This window comes from Fonsecaea pedrosoi (assembly GCF_000835455.1).
Source record: "Fonsecaea pedrosoi CBS 271.37 unplaced genomic scaffold supercont1.7, whole genome shotgun sequence".
Taxonomy (NCBI): Eukaryota; Fungi; Ascomycota; class Eurotiomycetes; order Chaetothyriales; family Herpotrichiellaceae; genus Fonsecaea; species Fonsecaea pedrosoi.
In genome coordinates this window covers 2,981,036-3,001,949 of record NW_013550609.1, presented here as the reverse complement: position 1 = coordinate 3,001,949, position 20,914 = coordinate 2,981,036, and the positions used below count along the sequence as shown (strand labels likewise).

The window sequence follows — 20,914 nt, the reverse complement described above, 5'->3', positions numbered from 1 at the left end:
TATACGAGGGAATGTAGGTTCCCGAAGAAATAAGTAAATTAAGTAGAATCTTAGAAGAATAATTAAGTAAAGAGGTCGGAAACTAAGCCTAAAGTAAACGTAGTTTACGTAGGAGAGTTAGTAGACTACTAGAGCGTAGTAATCCTCGCTATTACGCTAAATCGTATCTATATAAAAATAAGATATTAGAGCGATAAGGAATGCGTAGACTCTATATATCTAAAAGGAACTATATCCTAATATTATTATACGGTCTACGAACTAATAGAAGAGCTAAAACTAAGAGAAAGGATCTTTTCGATTATCCTATATAATAACCTAGACTATCCTAGAAATTAAGCCGGAGGAGAAGGCTATATTTACTTATATTAGGGAGGAAACCTAGAGATATAATATATATATAAAATTAAAGAAAGTTAAGTAGAACCTAAAATTAATATAATAGGCCGATTTAACCTAAATAAGTAGGAAGAAGACGACGAGTACCTAACTACGCTTATAATACTCGAATAGCTATATAAGGAAGTAATTTAGATCGTATAGAGAGTACGCGACCTTAAAGTAGAAGAGTCTAAGGAATAACGAGACGAAGTACTTTAAGAAATAGCTAGACTTATAATAAAGATCTTAGAAGAATAAAGAGTCCTTAGAGAACGATAAGAACGAACCTAAATACTCGGGATAAACGACGATAGAGTCCTAGAAGTACGATATATCTATAGAGAAAGAGGTATTTCTATCCTATAAGTAGACGAAATACTAGAAGGAGTACTAGTAAGAGGTAACTTCGCCTATAATAAGGTAACGAGGTATCTACTAAGGAATATACTCTACTATTATAAACGATACCTAGACTATCTATAGCTAGAGGCATTAGGAATGTCGATTAAAGAAGCTAGGGAAGCGTACTAAGCGTTAGTCGAAAGGTATAGAGACTAGAACTATAAGGTATCTAACCCCTAAAACGGAAGGATAGACTACCTATACTAGCTAAAAAACTAAGGTAAGGACGGCCTAAGGAGTAGGCCGCCTAAGAGAAAATAGCTCTAGTAGAGTATAAGCGGAAGAGGGCCCGCGAGAAAGGCGTAAAAAGAGATCGACCTAAGGAACTATATAGAATAGCTATAGCGACTTACTTATATTTAATTATTTTATATAGAACTCTAGAAGATTAGGAAGTATATATCCTTATTAACTTAAGATATACCGGTAATATCGTTAACTACCGGATAATTAATAAGTTAAAGGAGTAGAAATACGAGAAGACTACGTCCTATAAATTATTAGAATTTATTAAAAAGGTACTATCTAACGTTATATACGAATTAAGAAGAATTTAATTATCGATCGACGAGTACTATAAAGAGATTAGTCTTAACGTTACGAAGATAAAATATAATATTATACTCGGAATACTATAGTTAAAAAGGTATAACTCTATTATTAACTAGATAAAGGTCTAGATATAGTTCGATAACTACGACTATATAGAAAGATCTTAAGATCGAGAGGTAATAGCGGTATAACTCTTTAAGAGGAAGGAGGTTTAGGTATAACCTATAAAAGTACTAGCTAAAGCATCCGTATACCTACTAGAGTATAAAGAACTTAAGGAAGTCTTTAAAAAGAAGGTAGGACTTAAGATACTATCTAAATATAAGTTATAGGATTATAAAATACGACTTTAAGAAGGAAAGAAACCTACGTTCGAACTACTTTATTTACTATCTAAAGTAGAGTAATAGACTTTACGTAAATACCTTAAGGATAACTTAATAAAAGACTATATTAAACTCTTAGAATTAGAAGTAGACTATCTAATCCTATTTATCCCTAAGAAGGACGGTAAAGAACTCCGATTATATATAGACTATCGGAAGTTAAATAATATTACCGTTAAGAATATATACCTACTACTACGGATTAATAAGCTATAGGATAGGCTTAAAGGCGCGAAGTACTTTATAACGATCGATATAAGAGACGTGTACTACCGTATACGTATAAAAGAAGGCGAAGAGTAGAAGATAGCCTTTAGGATCTGCTATAGTCTATATAAATACTACGTAATACTATTTAGACTTACTAACGTACTAGCGACGTTCTAAGTGTTAATTAATAATATCTTATGGAAATACTTAGATATCTTCTACGTCGTATACCTTAATAATATCTTAATCTACTTAAAGGATTATAAGTCGTATATAGAATATATTACGAAGGTATTAGAGGTACTAAGAGATTACTAACTACTAGTTAAGTTAGAAAAATACTAGTTCTACGAACTAAGCGTAAAGTTTCTTAGTTATATAGTCTTATAAGACGGACTATAGATTAATCTAGGTAAGATTAAGAGCGTATTAAAATAGCTAGAATTAACGACGTTAAAGGAACTATAGACGTTCCTTAGATTCGTAAACTACTTGAGAAAGTTTATTAGGAACTATTCGTAAATCGTAGTACCCTTAACGAACTTAATAAAGAAAGGAGTCGCGATCTTTACTTTAATAGACGACGCCTAGGAAGTAATATAGAAACTAAAGAAGGCGTTTACGGAGGCTCCGATCCTTACGATCTTTAATCTAGACCTCTAGATACTCCTTAAAATAGATATATTAGACGGCGCGATCGCCGTAATCCTAATATAGATAGGATAAGATAAGAAAATAAGACTAGTAGCTTATTTTTTAAGAAAAATAATAGTACTAGAGTTAAACTACGATATATACGATAAAGAGCTACTTACTATCGTTAAAGTACTAAAGTACTAGAGAGTATACCTTAAAGGACTAAAATATACGGTTAAGATATACTTAGATTATAAGAACCTACTATACTAGAATATAACTAAGGTTCTTAACTAAAGATAAGTAAGATAGGTAGAGATACTTACTACTTATAACTTCTAGATTTACTATATAAAAGGAAAAGAGAACGGTAGAGTAGACGCTTTAAGTCGACGAATAGATTATATAGTAGATATTAAATTAACGCCCGCGTTACTACTACGATAAGAAGGAGAGTACCTTACGTACGCTTAACCTACTTACGTAGTAGGGGAGCCGTTATATAATATAAATAACGGGTACGATATAGAAATCTAGACGAAGGATATAATAGGACTTAAATAGCCCTAGAAAATATAAGAAAATAGAAAAGTAGTTATAGAATACTACTATAACGACGTACTTATAGGATATCTAGGAACGGATAAGATAATCGAACTTATTACTTAATATTATAAACTATAGAAAGATATAAGAAAAGATATTTAAGAATTTATACGGAACTATAAAGTATATACGTAAGATAAGTATAATAGATATAAACTATACGGATTACTATAACTACTATAGGTACTAGAGGGTACGTAGACGTTAATTACGATAGACTTTATTATAAAGCTATTAAGGTTAAAGGAGTCCCTTACGGACGTAACCTATAATAGTATTTTAGTAATATATAATAGACTTATAAAGTTCTCCTACTTTAGACTATACTTAGAAAGCTCGATAGTAGAAGACTTCGTATATAAATTCTTAAGAATCGTATTTATAAACTACGGTATATTAAAAGAAATTATTACGGATAGAGATAAACTCTTTATATTAAAGTTTTAGAAGGAACTAATAAGACTATTAGTTACAAAGTATAAACTATCTATATTATTCTACTCTTAGATAGATAGTTAAATAGAGAGAATGAACTAGACGCTAGAATAATACTTACGAATATACGTAGACTATAAATAAATAAATTAAGTTACGATACTACCGATCGTATAATTCTACTTTAATAACTATAAGTTAATAATAGAATTAAGCTTATTCTACGCTAACTACGGATTCTACCTAAGACTAGAAGATAATATTTAAGAAAGCTCGAACTTAAGAGTACTAATAAAGGCTAATACGATAAAGGAAATTTACGAGAGATTACGAGAAATCCTATAATTTATCGTAAAAAGAATGATAATATACGTAAATAAGAAAAGGGTTGAGGGACCGCCTCTAGAGGAGGAGGACCCCGTCTATCTTTTACGAAAAAATATTAAGATAAAGCGGCTAAGTACGAAACTAGATTACGTTAAGCTAGGACTATTTAGAATTAAGGAAAAGATAGGGAAGGTTAACTATCGACTAGAACTTCCTTAAGATATAAGAATTTATAGTATATTCTATATCTTATTACTTAAACTAGTACTAAAGAACGCTAAACTAGTCTAATTACTACCCTTAGATAAAGAAGTTACTACGGAGGAGTACGACGTAGAGAGAGTACTTAGGAGACGCGTTAGGCGTAGTACCCCTTAGTACCTAATTAAGTAGTTAGGGTATAACGAGTTAGAAAATAGTTAGGAACCGGAGGCTTACCTTACGAAGGGAACTCTAGAGGAGGCTCGAAAATAATACCTTAAGTAGTTTTACTAGATAATATAGCCTCCTAATTAATCTACTTAACGCTCGGAGCGTCGGACTAAGTAAAGTTAGGCTTAGCTAGAGCTACCTCTTTAGAATTAGGTAGTTTATTAAAGATACCTAACGCCTATATCTTACGACGTAATATATAACTCGAAACCTCCTCTAATCGCTTAAGCTCGCCCTAGAAGGATACGTCCTCTTCCTCGGCCTCTATAATTAGCCTACGAAGACGAGCGATCTCTTTTCGCTTCGCCCGCGACTTTATAACTAATTATTTCTTTTATTCCCCTACTTTTCGGAATTCTTCTATTAAAAAAGTACTATTACATTTTCGCTGTTTTTAGAGATATTCGGTATAAGACGACGACTATTCGCGGTCGTAGTAATAGATAACTTCGTAGTTAATATACTCGGTGTAGGCTACTATCGCGATATTCTCTTAATCGGCGGAGATAGAATCGGCGAGTTTAATACGACGCTTACTTTAAGTTTTTACCGGTTTTATAGAACGACGAGGTTTAACTATGCGGAAGGACTATATAGTTAGCTATAAGAATAAAGAAGAAGATGAGAGACGACGGAGGGTAGGCGCGGCCTACCTTAAGTACGTTAAGGATAACGAATAGGAAGGAGGGGAGATAGTATTAGAAACGACCTTTATATAACCTAGAGCGCGGGGCGCTTAGAGGTAGGTCTACCGGAACGACAGCTTAGCGGTATAAGGCTAGGTTACGTACCGTACGTAACTACTGAAAAAGGAAAGAGACGATATAGCGATATATTAGTATAGTCTATATTAACATATTAACATATCATTCCTAGTTACCTATTCGGGATACGCCTTATAAGTATATAGCTACGCTTATTCCCCTTTTATAGTTATACTCTCTTATAGCTAATTTATAACATCTACTTTACTATACTATTCTAAAGTTACTTAACTACTTATACCTTACGTACTCTCGACCTAGCTTATATAATAAAGGAACTATAACTGAGGAAGTCTAACTACGTTAGGCTATATAGGAAGTAGCTCTAATAAGTAGCTCTAATACGAGGTTAGGTTTCCTTCGTTATAGTTCCTTTATTATATAAGCTAGGTCGAAGGTACGTAAGGTATAAGTAGTCGGGTGACTTTAGAATAGTATAGTAAAGTAGGTATTATAAGTTAGCTACGAGAGAGTGTAACTATAGAAGGGTAATAAGCGTAGTTATATACTTATAAGGTATATCTAGAATAGGTAACTAGAGATAGTATATTAATATATTAATATAGCCTATATTACTATATCGATATATCGTATCTTTCCATTTTCAGTAGTTACGTACGGTACGTAACCTAGCCTTATGTCGCTAGGCTACCACCTCGGTAGACCTACCCCTAGGCGCCCCGCGCCCTAGGTTATATAAAGGCCGTTTCTAACACTTAATCCCGTTAAGCTATACAGGAAGTAGCTCTGACAGAACGGTAGAGTAGACGCTCTAAGTCGGAGACCTAATTATATAGTAGACATTAAACTAACGCCTATATTACTATACTTATTACTCTTTTATAGTTATACTCTCTTATAGCTAATTTATAATATCTACTTTACTAGACTATTCTAAAGTTATACGACTATTTATACCTTATATACTCTCGACCTAGCTTATATAATAATAAAGGAACTGTGACTGAGGAAGCTTAACCTTATTAAGCTATATAGGAAGCAGCTCTGACACTGTGACTGAGGAAGCTCAACCCCGTTGAGCTGTATAGGAAGCAGCTCTGACAGCATGCCGCTTTTTTACAGTACCCTTCTCAGCAAGTTGTTGTCGATGGCGTCGATAATGCTCAGGCGAGAGTTGGGCGACTGTCCTGCGACCAAAACCTTGTATGGCCATTCGGCCTCGTAGAAACCACTCTTCTCTGCAATTCTTTACCCCTGGTAATGGCCTACAGTGCGGGGTTGTAGCTTATAAGTAGGACAGTATAGCTGGTAGAGGGATTCTGCACGGAGAGCAGGGAGAGAGGAAGGTCGCGGTCGCTGGCCTAGAGGTAGAGCTTGGTTATGGTCAGTCGTGTACATAAAAGATGGGTTACGAGACGCGGTTCGAGAGGACTTCGTGAAGGTCAGAGAAGGTGCTCTTCTGTGCAGACTGTGAGAAGACCCATCGAGATCCTTGCTGCGTGTCCGTTCAGGCGCCATACTTGGGGCAGTAAAGGCATCCATTCTGTCGGTGAAAGGATGATTCCCGTTGTGTCTGAAGGGGGACTGTTTATGGTCCCACTGAAGCCGGCAAGAGTCACGTCTGCGACGAGGGGAGACTAGGGTCTGGAATTCTTGGCATCGAGCGAAACCACCTCCAAAAGCGGCGGTGCCTACCTCCATTTTCGGAGGGAAATTTCCCTGCAACTTGCGTTGGGCTGCAGAGGAACAAATCCTACAAAGGCGGTGTAAAGCGGCAGAATTTTCTCTGACCGCGTCTCGGGCACTGAACTCACGTCTTCTTTCGTCAAGATCCCTATTTCTCGACTCCTAGTACACATCCACTCCAGTGCCATAATGCGGTGATTGAGGCAGAAATATCCCTGAGTACCAATCTTTACTTGCTTGCAACAGTTGTGGTCGACATGGCCGACGGTGGAAGCCTGCACAATGTGCCACTCGTGCTGGATAACGGGAGCGGCACCATTCGAGCTGGCTTCGCTGGAACCGATCTTCCTGCGGCCTATTTCCCTTCCTATGTTGGTCGGCCTAAACACGTTCGTGCCCTGGCTGGGGCCCTAGAGGGAGACGTCTTCATCGGCCCTAAAGCACAGGAACTACGAGGCCTTCTCAAAATCAAATATCCGCTCGAACATGGTATTGTGACCGACTGGGATGATATGGAAAAGATCTGGACATACGTCTACGAACAAGAGCTGAAAACACTCAGCGAGGAACACCCCGTCCTACTCACAGAGCCACCCTTGAATCCGAGACAAAATCGAGACACGGCCGCCCAGATCCTATTTGAGCAATTCAATGTCCCGGCCATCTACATGTCGATACAAGCTGTTTTGAGTTTATATGCGAGTGGTCGAACAACTGGTATCGTCCTAGACAGCGGAGATGGTGTCAGTCATGCAGTTCCGGTGTACGAGGGATTTGCGATCCCCAGTAGCATACGAAGAATTGATGTGGCAGGAAGAGATATCACAGAATACATGCAGCTGCTCCTGCGCAAAAATGGACATGTCTTTCATACCAGCGCAGAAAAGGAAATTGTCAGAATCATGAAAGAGAAGACGGCATACATCGCCCTGGATCCTCGGAAGGAAGAGAAAGATTGGTCACAAGGAATATGGAAGAATGACAAAAGGGATGTTGAGTACGTGCTTCCAGATGGACAGAAGATCAAGATCGGAGCAGAACGTTTTCGAGCTCCTGAGATTTTGTTCGAGCCAGATTTGATCGGGTTGGAGTATCAGGGCATCCATCAAATGGTGGTGGATGCCATCAACCGGACAGACATGGACCTTCGCAAAAACCTTTTCGGCAATGTTGTCCTCAGTGGCGGTACGACCCTATGTAAGGGGTTCCCGGACCGACTTCTGTATGAGATGCAACGGCTGGCGGTCAAGGACATGCGCATCAAGATCTATGCACCCCCTGAACGAAAATACAGCACCTGGATTGGTGGTAGCATCCTCGCTGGGTTGAGCACGTTCAGAAAGGTGAGTGATCAACCAATTTTTTCGCGTTTGGCTCATCACTGATGACGATTTACCAGATGTGGGTTAGTATTGACGACTGGCATGAGAACCCGGACGTTATCCACACCAAATTCACTTGATCGAGCATCACCCAGAGGTATGCTGCTCGCGCCATCGTGGCTAGGAGTTCGCGCACTCGCTTCACAGGAGACCGGCTCACGAAACGACGAGCATCTAGCGGTGAGACCAAAAAGACGAGTGAAAAAATCTTTTTGTGTCAGGCACTACCGGCAGCGCGCCATCAACGCATCATGTCCAGCGTCATGGAGAGGCCAATTTTGGACCTGCTGATCCATGACACCTTGGGCCACCACCGTCTTGGACAACTGCGGGGAAGTGCCGAGAATCCGGGGATGGGCTAGCCCTCGGTCGTCAGTAGGCTCTGGAAGCACCATCCGGATCGAGGTATACCGGACAAGGAACGTGAAGGCGAATTTTTACTTCTGGTTCATGGCCAGGGCGAGATCGTGCCGGTCCTTCTCAGGGGTAATCGACAAACACGTGTCGGATTGTCAGGACGACAAGTAAGCGAAAAGAGGACAACAAAGGGATATACTCGTACAGAGAGAGGAGAATTGTGGGAAGGAGGCGAGGGTTGTTGTCAGGGGCCCCAGGCTTCAGCGGTTAGCGATGCACCCGGAATACCTTCAAAACACCACCCAAGGACTGGAGAAACAAAGCAATCTATTACCCCCAGGAAACGACGGTCCCCGCTCTGGAAGCCAGACGATTACCCCATAGATTGCTCGGAGGGCCACGCGTGGCGGAGGATCAGGCCGAAATGGGTGGAAATGAGGCTGGGCATGACTAACGGATTCTCCCAACTGGACAGGAGGACGAATCTCGTGGTCAAGCTGACGTCTTGGTACAGCCAATCATCACGTCGCCGGAGACTCCGCCCGAGGAATTTTCCACGAGAGACTTTCGCCATCGCGCAGCTTCCGCCCGTGATCCAAGTAGCCGTCGGTTGTCAGTTGTCCGTCACCTATTCTTGCACAATCCTGCACCACACCGTGACCACCTTTGGTTCCTCTTGGTATTCCTTGTTGCCTTTCGAAATATCCACCATGCTACCGTGTCACATTTTTCTCCTTATTCATGACGCCAGTCTTGGTTCAGTTTCCCGCTTCTTTGTGTCGCCATCAGCCCTTTTGACCCCATCGTGACCTGCAAATTTGCACCTTCGCGCTTTGCAGTTAACGGCAGGCCTGTCTCAACCTTGGCCGACACTTTCCAGTTAACTGCAAAGTGTGAAAAGGTGTTGGGTTTCTATCGAGTAATGGCCCCAGAATTCACACGTTTCATGGCCCTCTATGGTGCTCTTGTTTGCCGGTGACCTATGTCCCTTCAGCCCGTCCCCTCTTTCCCCCTTGCTTGCGTCTTGACTGGGGATCGTCGCGTCAACTGGTTCCCCTGTCGACCGTATAGAAAAAAATTTTCTCTGTCAGAGTGGTCCGTGATCTGTATATAATCACCTGGTCCCCATTAGTGTGTAGGGTTGTACTCGTGACAGGATTCATATTTCCAACCAACCCCTCCCAAGAACTCAAGTTGCCTATTACTACTACTTACTAAAGTACCAAAGTACCTTTTGACAGAAGCTCATGGTCATTTACTGAACCGTGCGGGAAAATACCTCAACCAACCAAACAACGAGACTACCAGTTTCTTTGCTTTTTTGTGACTGTCACCTGACGACCAAATTGAGAACCAAATAGAAAAATCCATTTCAGGCTTTCGGTCCGCCAACGCGTCATAGCCAATCATAAATACTTCTGATCAACACCCGCCACAAGGGGGACATAAAAGGAAGGTCACAAGCATCGCATTCACCAACACAATCAAAAAGGAAGTCATTTTCTTTTCTTCGAAGAAGATAAATTAAGAACAAGTACACAAGTTCAACAAGGAAAGCACACTCAAACACATACACACCACAAAAATGTCCGTCTCATCAACATCACGATCCTACGCCATCGTCGAGCCACACCCCTCGGTGACCAACAACATGCACTACATCTCCACGGGGCGAGGAGGTATCGGCAACGCCGTGAGGTCCTCGGCGAGCAATTCCTCCGCATGGGGTAGCGGGCCCAGCGCCAGCAGCGGGCGGATCGGATCGCTCTCGTCGACAGCTTCGTCGACCCTGTCAAGCTCCAGAAAGACCTTCACGACCGGCCGTGGCGGCGCGGGCAACGTGGTCCCTAGCTCCGAGCGCGCCATCTTCAGCTTCGACGAGGAACTCGAGCAGCAGCTGCGCTGGGAGCGCGATGCCGCCCCGGTGTACCACGTCGGCAGGGGCGGGGCTGGCAACATCGGCCACGTCAACGGCAGCAATAACAATAACAACACCGCCACATCGGCTCTCGCTGGTACCACGGGCGGCTCCGTCATGATGGCGCGGCGGCCGAGTGAGGACAGTGCCATCTCGGCCACCAGCTCCAGCTCGCGCGGCAGCGAGTCCGGCGCGGACCAATTCAACCGCAGCGTCAAGAAGGGGTGGAAGAAGATCACCGGCATGGGCATGCACCACCACCACCTCCAGCATTAGCCGCCCTCGCCCTTAGTGGGTGGCTGACAAAAGGATGGGTTGCCATGCCATGTCCCCGACTCGCATCTCTTTTTATTTTTTCTTTCTCGCTTGGTCAACATGACATCATCGACATCAACATCATCAGCATCCTTGCGCGCACACAACATCGCATCTCCTCTCTGCATCTCTATTACAGCATAGCTGGACGGATGGACGGAGCTCCACAACAACGTCGAGGCGCGATTTGCTTTTCTTTTTCATATACCCCAGATGGCGCTGACGTTGACGATGATGATCATGACGACGACCAGTCAAACAACAACAATAACAACGAAAGCATCCGGATGACGACTGAACGAAATATCTCCTTTTAATTAACCTCTGTTTTATTTGACGACAAAGCACCGCTTTCTCTGCTTTTTCCCACCAACAACGATTCAGGCGTGGCGTTTCTGGAGAATTTCTTGTGGGGCCTTTCCTATTACTTACTGCATGCATGCATGATCATTGGCAAAATGGGTTCATCGGACACAACACACACACACACACACACACACGCATACAAGCATGGCATGCGCGGATGGACAAGATAGGCATGGAAGGGAAAGGGTACGGTAACGGGGTGCATGGTGGGCGAAAGGGGGAAACCAAAAAATACTTCGAGCTCCTGACAATTGTCTTGCTGTAACCAGATATTCCTTATGAGCTACCTACCTGCCTTTTTGTCATCATGGCCTCTATCCACGGGGTACATGCTCGATACCAATAAGCAACATCATTGCAAAGGCACTGTATTTCATCTTTCAAGTTTTCATAAGCATGTCTCATTCCACTCTCCTCTCGACTCCCTGCTTACTGACTGTAAGGTACTTGACGCCTTTGTAAGGTCGGACGCCGTCACCCAGTCCCTTGGATTTCTTCACATCGACCACCAAGCTGTCGACTTTGATCCCACTCGGTAACCATCCTTTGACGCTGAATGAGACCGAGGTCGAACGTGGCATTAGTGCTTTAGTTGCTTGTGTCCTTTTGGATTTGCCGTTGCCTGATGGGTCGGGTTCTGAGGTGTGATTGGCAACCACATCTTCGTGATAGTACCCTGCCATAGTGTTTTGTTTCCCGATTTCGGCGGCTTGTGCCTCTTCATCTAGGTCATTTTGCGCATTGAAAGCTCCTGCAACAGTGCCCGTCAATGTCGCCGTTCCGTTGACCGATGCTCCATCCTTGGTAGGGACTTTCCATTCGACGACCTTGTCGAACGCATTGAACGTAGCCTCGCCTCTTGAAGCCTTCAGTTCAGTGACACTTCGCACATCTGATGGAAATGGTATTGTGACCATCACCGCTTCCAGGGTAGGGGCACTAGAGGAGCCAACACTGGAGCCGCCAAACGATAGAGAAGATATCGGGCCTGAGCTTGTCCGGGAGGCGCTCGGTTTGGTCGTTGAAGCAACCCCAGGGAAGTTGTTAGTTAGGGTCAGTTTGGCTTCAAAGTCGGACCCGGAACCACCAAGTCCGCCTCGCAGATCCACAGTCGCCGGCAGGAACAACTTGTCACTTTTGCTAGGAGGTTGGTCGCTATCGAGGGAGGATGGCATCAGGTCTGTCTCATAACCTGCAAGCATGAAACGACCGTCTGGTGGGACAAACGACAACTCTCCGGGGTGTTCTTTCCATCTCGCTAACCGGACACAGGGGTGGAAAACTGGTAGTTGCATAGTACGCACAATTCCCGCGGTTTTGGCACTGCTGGTGCCTCCAGGGGCGGTTAATACCAAAAGCAAATCGGGTACCCCAGATATTTTGGCAGTGAAGGCGATCGAACCATGTGAGCGCGCTGATATAGGGCGACCTGAAGGGGCGAATATGACCGACAAGCTCTCAATGATATCAACATAGAGCTCGTTAGACGTATGTCTGACATTTGACTTGCGCCACGGAATTGCTGGTCCTACAGGAGGCGAAGCCGTCCTACGTAGGCTTGAGGAGAAGCTGCTCGACGGTCCAAGGGCAGGCGAAGCCCTACGAGAATTAGTACCATCAATCTTTGCGAAACACGGTCCAGGACGTACCCAGGCAGTCCCACATGTGTGAACAACTTTCCCAGCACCGAAGACACTTCTACCGACTCTCTCAGCGCATTGGGTTCCGTGTTACATATTATGCCTCCATCACACATCTCACTCAATAACTGGGCGACAATCTCATAGTTGTCTTCGATCTTCGTGGTGAGGAGGGGGCTCCCGAGAAAGTCCTCAAAGACATCGAGGACCCGTTGAAGGAAATCAAGGATGGCCAACGACTGCGCATCTTTTCCAGATACTGCAATCAGCTGAAAGGTAGAAGGAGATATCGAGTATGCTGTGGTTGGTGGAGCAAAGTCGGAGAGTTGAAGGACTGATGGTCGAGGTCCAGTTCTCGTAGTCAAACCGGCGATGAGGGTCTGTGCGGATGGTGGACGACCTCCATAGACGTGTTCGAGGACGCAGTTGCTTGCAAAAGGTCAGCAAAGTGGTTTACCAAAGTGTACAAGAAGCATGTAGCCTACTTGTGATCATCAAAGACGTAGAGCGCGTCAATAGTGACGCTCATATTGAGGGGGAAGATGCATCAAGTCGCAGCCCGATGCATGGTGGGCATTTGATGCCTTGTTCTCAACTGCGCCGCCAAAATCCCTTGCCACTTTAACAATCGTCACAACTGACAACCCCTCGTCGTATCTACCGGGCGCAACGGCGCACCCCCAACATTGCTTCTTTCCTTCTTCTCTATATCACCACCAGGGGGACTACTTTGCAACATCCAATCCAGCAAGGAGCGCAGATGCAACCTGATAAGCCTAGTTCTGCTGTTGGCCGCTGCTGGGATGCGGTTCAAATCAGGAAAGTGTTGAGTCAGTCTAATGTCGCAGCTCAGGGTCCGGAACGTCTAATCTGCTCGTACTGCATCTCGTCCAAGCGAGCTGAACTGGCAGCCTGCTTAAGCTAGCATGAAACAGGATATCAGTGCCATCGTGGCGTCAAAATCGATGAACGACAACCTTCACCCAGCCCTGCAGCCTATACCTTTGGTATGACTGGCGGGAAGAGGCCTGGTTGAGAATGGTGTGTGCCCTGCTCGATACTCCAGCTTCACAATCCCTGTACGAACAGGCACAGCTCTAGACTTCGAGTCCGCACATCCGAGAACATCTACCGATGAAGTTGCGCTTAGAATATGCCTGCCATGCGACGCCCGCAGCCTCTCCGCCAAAGATGCCAGCCACATACACGCCAGTACAACTGGGGATTGAAGCGGTTGCCCAATCTGACTAAATGCCCAACCTGGTTGGACACGGTGCATTGCCTGTGGTCTCAGGCCCCCGAGTTTCATTCATAGAGCTATCCACTTCCCGTTTCTTACATACTATCGGTGAACCGAGCAGACCAGCCCTCCCGTCGCCATACAAAGCAACGCATGGTTCGACTGAGCAAATAGGCCAGGTAGTACAATGGCTTTCTCACAACCATATAATCCAAGGCTGGCCCCTTTCATCTGTACTCAGCCGACTCTCCTTGCAACTACCTGACTGTACAGTTCAAGTCATTCCCATCGTGATAGCTGTTCAATAAAACCTCGACTGCCATGGGTATCAAAACACTGTTTCCAGCTTCCAGCCAAAGGCCTCGATCCCAGTACTCCATTGCAGGAAATATTGGATCTGGCAAGAAGACCGGCTTCGGTCCCTTTTCTGGATCTGACATTGCTGTACGTATGTTTCTATACAGAGTACGAGGTACTCTCTCACGGTATTGGTACTAACCAGTCCTCGCCACTATAGCTTCTCAAGGACAATTTCACCATAAAAACTTGGCTCTTGTTGGGCGGCGCCATTCAGATCCTTCTCTCTTTCATCTTTCCTCGATCTTATCTCGCCTTCCCTGTTCTGCTCATCTTGGGGTGGAACATCGTCGACGCTTTCTTGATGCACTTCGGTCTCAAAAAGAACGTCTGGGCCGAGGGCGTCATTGACGGCAAATGGAGCGTGGGCTATCCTTCCGAGGGAGAGACAGAGGTGGTTCACGGCAACCCGGGCGAAAACGGCCCACGCGCAGTCATGATTCTCGGAGCAAGGAGCAATTCACCAATGGGCTTATTTGCTGACGGTGAGCATAGGTTCTTTTGTCTGATATCAGCGAGTGCTGACTGTTTCATGTGTCAGGTTACAAGGAAGTAGCCGATCGGTTTCGGGACATGCTTGTACAACTAGAGGACACCCGAGAAGAAAGTGGCTGTGAGTGGCTCGCTTCTCCCTTCCGCACGCGTGTGTTTTGTCCACTGACTCTCCTCAGTCATGGGCATGTCGACTTGGATCAATGGGGGCGAACGATCCACAAGCAATGAACTCGCCACCATTTCCTACTGGCGCTCGATCGAGGACATTCACAACTTTGCGCTGTCGCCGATCCATCGTGAGGCCTGGAACTGGTGGAACGACACCGTGTCAAAGCACAAGCACGTCGGCATCATGCACGAAATCTTTGCTCTCCCCGAGCGTCAGGGCTGGGAGGGTATCTATATCAACTACCACCCGACGGGGCTGGGAATGACGACGCGACCAGTCGAAGCAGCCGAAAAGGGAGGCGAGAAGGTTTGGATCAACCCTATCGTGGATGCCAGCCGGGGTGTCTACCGAACAAGTCGGGGCCGGATGAGCAGGGGAGACCCCGAGGGGAAGAGCAACGACAAGGTGGCCAAGAATCCCTATGGTCAGGCTGTCCTCGTGAACTAGGCGGCGATTGTGTACGAGAGACACAACAAGAAGTGGAGCAGGATCGGGCGTCGGGATTCTGTATAGCACCTCTCATTTCCGGAGAGAAACTCATTTTCCTGATTAACTCTGTGGACAGATATATTCAACAGACCGCAATTTGACATTCTCAAGCCATCTCTCCCCTCTTCCCGCTCTTCTACTTGAAATGCACCAGGTCTTTCATCCCACCCTCTCCAGCATTCAGTGTCGCTAAGCTCAGCCACGTTGATGCACCAGCAGATGCTGTCCCGCAATCAGCGCAAAGACCAAGCCGCCGGCACCGACGGTCACCTTTGCGAGGTCGGAGAGTGGATCGCCGCCGCCCAGAGAGCCGACGAGCACGCTGGCGACGTCGATCGTATCGACGACCAGGCCGAGCCATACGGCCGAGTGCAGGGCAGATTCCCTCTCGGCCAGTCGAAGGGCAGCTAGACCACCACCAACGCCTCGACCCTGTTCGAGGCCCGTGCCAACTCCCGACAACGACGATGGATAGTTTCCTGCGTCTCCATTCCCATTCCCATTCCCATCCTTACTGACATCCACACCCCCCGCCACGGACGAATTGACCTTATTATTGAACAGCAATGGCGTCCTGGTCAGCCGCTCTTCGCCCGCTCCGGCAGCCACAGGGGCACCACTCTTCGCCATCGAACCGACCTCACCATCTTCATGCTGCTGCTGCTGCTCCTGTTCCACCCCTCTTACCCTCTTCCACAAATACGCCCCGAGCACGACGTCCCTGACCCCGACCATGCGGCCGAGGAGCACGCCTTCCGGGCCCGGCGCGAGGGGGATGCCGAAGAGCGTGCCGGCGGGGCGCGGGACGAGCAGGCACGTCGCGCCGATGAGGACGCGCAGGGCCGAGAGGGTTTTGAGTGTTAGGGGGGACATGGTTTGCCCTTTCTTTTTTCCCGCTGTCGGTATCTTTCCTGTCGTTACTGTGGTGACTTGTGGTGGTTCGCGCGGCTTCGTGTGGTGGCTTGTCCGTATGTTTCTGGTCGGTATCAGAGATAGGGGTAAAGATACTTAAGGTAGGTAGGAAGGGAGATGAGTAGGGAGATGGCCAGGTTCGTAGTCAGGTAGAGACTCAAGTGTGCAGATGGATGCCAATGTGAGATATACGTAGTGGTGAGGTGAGGTGAGGTGACTGAATTCAGACAGCAAATTGCGTCTGTTGTTCTTATCCAAAATCTCTCATCGATACCATCTTTTTCTTCTCAAGTGATATCTCCATATACATATACATACCTCCATCCCGCTCTGAGTCGCTCTCGTATCTCGTATTCATCGCCACATCTGAACCATAACGTAAGGGCCGCATATGTACCTCGTATGTATGCGCGTATGTGTTCAACCCATCCATCCAACTCATCAGCCCGCCTTCCAGCTGCCTGGACTTGAACCAGAAGAAGTCTAGGGAACAGGGAACGGGAGACGGGACACAGGGAAACAGGGAACAAGGATGGATTACTTCTCAACATAACAATCTCGTCTTTTCTTTTCCAGGTCTTTTATCTTGCTCTGCGCTAATGTACACATCGCACACCCACGTATCATGATATACCGTGGTACAGCTCCGCCTTTGATTGTTCCCACCCCCCAAATCTCGAAAGACGTATGCTCGCTCCCACACCATGTGCATGGTTGATGCCAGAAGACGCGCAATGCTCATGCTGGAATCGTAACACAGAAAAAAGATAGTCAGAGGTATCCTCCCACCCTCGTCTTTGCATAACTTGAACACATCCCAGCCAATGTTTTGATCCCGCGTCACTCTATCAACGCTCCTCGCATAGTAGAGATACCTGTGATGCACTGTTTCATATCAAGTAGCCGAAACCCCGTAGCGTCCTGATCAAACGTGCCGTCATAACCACAGAAAAAGTAAAATTGGTTAGTTTAATAATACTGGTCATGTGCCCTTTATTTCTTCTTTCCCTTCGACTTGCTGGCTGTTGGCGTCGTCGATGAGACACTTTGTGCTCGAGAGGTTGCCGGAGAAGTCGCTTTGCTACCACGACCAGATTTGACGGCCTTGACCTGCTTGTTCTGAACAATTGTTAGTCGGAGTACTGGAAGGTGGAACCGTCTTGTACGTACCACAATACCATTCTTTGCCTTCTTCTTGACAGGCGGAGCTTCACTGTCATTCTCCTCGTCTTCCTCGTCGTCCCGGTCACGACCTCGTCCTTTCCCAGGAGCGTGCCCATTTGTGAGCTTCTCTTCGGTTTCTCCAAACTCTCTGGAGACTGTATTGAGCAATGTGGTACAACGTCGACCAATCTCAACAGGCGTTCTACTGAGGAAGAACCAATCGAACCGGAACAGTGGTGATTCCCGGATCTCATCACGGATCCTCTCATACAACCCCTCCCCATCCACACCGTATTTGTCAAGCATGACCAGGAGGAAGCGGTCTTCTTCCTCTGTGTAGACCTTCTTGTTGGTCGTCGAAACCGTATAGTTAATCTTCAATTGTTGCAGCGGGACTCGGTACATCTCCATCTTCTTCCGCAGCATCTTTCGTTGCCGTTCAGTCTTTCGCAGCTTTTCTTCCCCCGCCTCGATGTTCTTGATATACTTGTCGAACTCGGCAATTTCCGTATATCTCTTCCAGAAGACTTTGGCATACTTTTCGACCTCGTCTGGTTCCTTGCTGTCGACTTCAGTCGCGATTCCTTCATAGTTAGTTCGGCCAAATTTGGCAGAACCGTTGATGAATTGCTGGAAATCACGCCGATTCCAGTTGCCGAACCCATGCTCCTGCATCTCTGCTTTGAGTTGTTTCTCTTCCTCGGTCAGCGGCTCCGCATTGTCTATCTCATTTTGAGCGAGCCGCTGATCAGCCTCCCGGTCGCTCAGGTCTTCTTCGGTACCATCTGTGAGGGGTACCTTGAAGCCGATTTCTTTGTGGTAATAGGCCGTCTCCTTTTCCTGGAGTTCTTGTAGACCCGGAGGGAAAAATTGCCAATCGTGCACGACGACCTGTTTTGGTGCGCGTGGAATCTTGGGTTTGGTGTCGGCCGGTCGTCCACCCGTCGACAAAGCCTGCTTGTAGTACTTGTCCATCGAGTACGACTGTTCCTTTCGTTCCCGTTTGCTAGGATTGATCCAGTGCAAGCTGATGTCTTTTTTGCGGTTGGTGAAATCTTCACCATTCCACTCGTAGGCATTCTCAGAGGAAAACTTCTGGAGGTCGTCGATCCCGAGTTTCTCATATTTGGCGCTCAATTCAGCAGTTCGAGCTTCACCACGTCGCAGAATCTCGTCAATGTCGTCAAGTTCTCCTGTGGTGCCCTTTGTTTCGAATACTTTCTCCGCGCCATGTTGGATCATAGTCAACAGCTCATCCTTTGAGGCAGCCTGCTTGACTTGCTGCTGCGCACGCCCTTGCTGAATGACAAGCTGGTCCAGACGTAACTTTTGAGCAGCTCTCTCAAGGACCTTTTCTTCAATGGCGTTTTCCGTTACGAACCGGAATACCACCACTTGCTTAGTCTGACCAATACGGTGTGCTCGGTCCATTGCCTGCAAATCTGCTTGCGGATTCCAATCGCTGTCGTAGAGAATAACAATGTTGGCCGAGGTCAAGTTAATGCCCAACCCGCCAGCTCGGGTGGTGAGAAGGAAGACAAACTTCTCCGAGCCTGGTTTGTTGTACTCGTCGATGGCGGCAATTCGATCCTCATGTGCGGTTCCACCGTCGATACGACAGTACTGATGACCTCGGAAAACACAGTAGTCTTCGAGGATGTCGAGCACTCTGCTCATCTGAGAGAATATCAAGACGCGGCTTCCCTCATCCTTCATTCGCTTGAGGATTTTGTCCAGGATTATCATCTTGCCAGAGTTGAAGACGAGATGCTCATCCGTGGTGTAGGGAGGGCCCGGCTCGGCGCCTTCGAAAAGATAGGGGTGATTGCAGCATTTTCGCAGCTGCATGACAATGTTCAAAAGTCTCGTTTTTGATTCTCGTTTGCCTCCTGCACCATTGACGGCATCAATGTCCTTTTCCAGAATCTTTTTGTACCATTTGACCTGCATCTCGGACATGCCGACGTAGAGGTTCACCTCTTTCTTCGGCAGCAGGCTCTTCTCAACATCGCTCTTCACTCTCCGAAGCAGGAACGGTCGCAAAACGCGATGGAGCTGTTGGACCACTGTGTCTTGGTCTTCATTCTGGCTAGAGAACCAGGAATCGAATGCCTCAGAGTCGCCAAATACGTCAGGCAGCAAGAAATTGAGGAGGGCCCACAGTTCGTGCAGATTGTTCTGGAGGGGAGTGCCGGTGATTAATAGTCTGTTTCGCGAGCTAAACATCCGGATTATCTGTGCAAGTGAGGACTCTTCGTTTTTAATTCGATGGGCTTCGTCGACAATGATGTATTCCCACGCAAATTTCTTCAGGTGAGACTTTTCTCGAAGGATCATCTCATAACTTGTAATGCATACATCGAATTTCTCGTCAATCAAGCGTTCATTGATCAAGGCATGGCGGTCTTCTTTTGCGCCCTGTAGGACCAAGACATCGACATCAGGGGTCCATTTCTCGAATTCTCGACGCCAATTGTCGAGTGTGGACTTGGGGACTGTGATGAGATGTGGACCTTTTATGCCACAGATGTGTCGCAAGTACCCGAGGAAGGAGATTGTCTGCAGTGTCTTACCAAGACCCATCTCATCTGCGAGGATACCACTAATACCGTTCTCGTGGAGAGAAATGAGCCAATTGAGACCTGCAACCTGATAGTCACGCATCTCGCCACCCTTGATAAAGGCCGGCGAGTCTCTGAAGACAGTCTGGGAAGCGGTGCCGCGCTTCTCATCTCTGAGGAGTTCAGCATCCTCCTCCTGTTCCGTCTTTCGCTTGGCCGCACCGGCTGCGCCGCCTTTGCGGGACACGACCTTTCTGGCCTTTGCCTCCTCTTCAGCATTTTCTTGGTCGATCTGTTGCAGAACCTCTCTGATCTTGGGATTCGGACTGGCATCAATGAAGTGTCGGAAGAGGTCAGTCAGGCCTAGCAAGTACTTGAATCGCCGTAGGGTATCGTCCTCCTTGGACTCGTCCAATTGGCCATGTTTCTTTCCCAGAATGCTTTTCCGGAGCTGGAATGCTTCCGAGCGCTTCTTCCGACCATCAGCCAGTGGAGTATCTCCTGCTACGCTGGAAGCGGTGGTGTTGGGATTTGTATCGGAATCGGTGTAGTCGGGGGTATCGTCAACGGGGCGATTGAGGTGACCAAAGGACGGTCTATGGGGGCGTATGTAGTCAGGACCGTCGGTCATTGGAGTTTCTGCTACAGACGAGGTTTCTGAGTCGGGCTGTTGTGGCTTTGAAGGAGCCATGGTGGACAGGGTTGAGGGGTGTGGCCGCCGCGGCCGTGGCGGAGGGAATAGTTATAGTTCAGTGAATGTAAATAGTTCTG

At 46.4% G+C, this 20,914-nt stretch overlaps 6 protein-coding genes across 6 annotated transcripts; 3 read left to right on the top strand and 3 right to left on the bottom strand.

Moving 5' to 3' along the window:
- Nucleotides 1-7,035: 7,035 nt before the first annotated feature.
- On the top strand, nucleotides 7,036-8,240 carry Z517_11127 (actin-like protein; the record flags this gene model as incomplete). The annotated part of the gene is made up of 2 exons (XM_013424735.1): nucleotides 7,036-8,121; nucleotides 8,178-8,240. The coding sequence occupies 2 exons, from the start codon at nucleotides 7,036-7,038 to the stop codon at nucleotides 8,238-8,240; spliced, it is 1,149 nt and encodes a 382-aa protein (XP_013280189.1).
- Nucleotides 8,241-10,102: 1,862 nt separating this feature from the next.
- On the top strand, nucleotides 10,103-10,711 carry Z517_11126 (uncharacterized protein; the record flags this gene model as incomplete). Its single annotated transcript, XM_013424734.1, has 1 exon — nucleotides 10,103-10,711. One exon carries the CDS (start codon nucleotides 10,103-10,105, stop codon nucleotides 10,709-10,711), a length of 609 nt encoding a protein of 202 aa, XP_013280188.1.
- Nucleotides 10,712-11,517: 806 nt separating this feature from the next.
- Nucleotides 11,518-13,285, bottom strand: Z517_11125 (uncharacterized protein; the record flags this gene model as incomplete). The annotated part of the gene is made up of 3 exons (XM_013424733.1): nucleotides 11,518-12,715; nucleotides 12,766-13,185; nucleotides 13,242-13,285. 3 exons carry the CDS (start codon nucleotides 13,283-13,285, stop codon nucleotides 11,518-11,520), a joined length of 1,662 nt encoding a protein of 553 aa, XP_013280187.1.
- Nucleotides 13,286-14,317: 1,032 nt separating this feature from the next.
- On the top strand, nucleotides 14,318-15,464 carry Z517_11124 (uncharacterized protein; the record flags this gene model as incomplete). The annotated part of the gene is made up of 4 exons (XM_013424732.1): nucleotides 14,318-14,440; nucleotides 14,514-14,838; nucleotides 14,895-14,966; nucleotides 15,025-15,464. The coding sequence occupies 4 exons, from the start codon at nucleotides 14,318-14,320 to the stop codon at nucleotides 15,462-15,464; spliced, it is 960 nt and encodes a 319-aa protein (XP_013280186.1).
- Nucleotides 15,465-15,701: 237 nt separating this feature from the next.
- Nucleotides 15,702-16,379, bottom strand: Z517_11123 (uncharacterized protein; the record flags this gene model as incomplete). The annotated part of the gene is made up of 1 exon (XM_013424731.1): nucleotides 15,702-16,379. The coding sequence occupies one exon, from the start codon at nucleotides 16,377-16,379 to the stop codon at nucleotides 15,702-15,704; it is 678 nt and encodes a 225-aa protein (XP_013280185.1).
- A 1,032-nt stretch (nucleotides 16,380-17,411) lies between these two features.
- Nucleotides 17,412-20,834, bottom strand: Z517_11122 (uncharacterized protein; the record flags this gene model as incomplete). The annotated part of the gene is made up of 2 exons (XM_013424730.1): nucleotides 17,412-17,537; nucleotides 17,589-20,834. 2 exons carry the CDS (start codon nucleotides 20,832-20,834, stop codon nucleotides 17,412-17,414), a joined length of 3,372 nt encoding a protein of 1,123 aa, XP_013280184.1.
- Nucleotides 20,835-20,914: the final 80 nt, after the last annotated feature.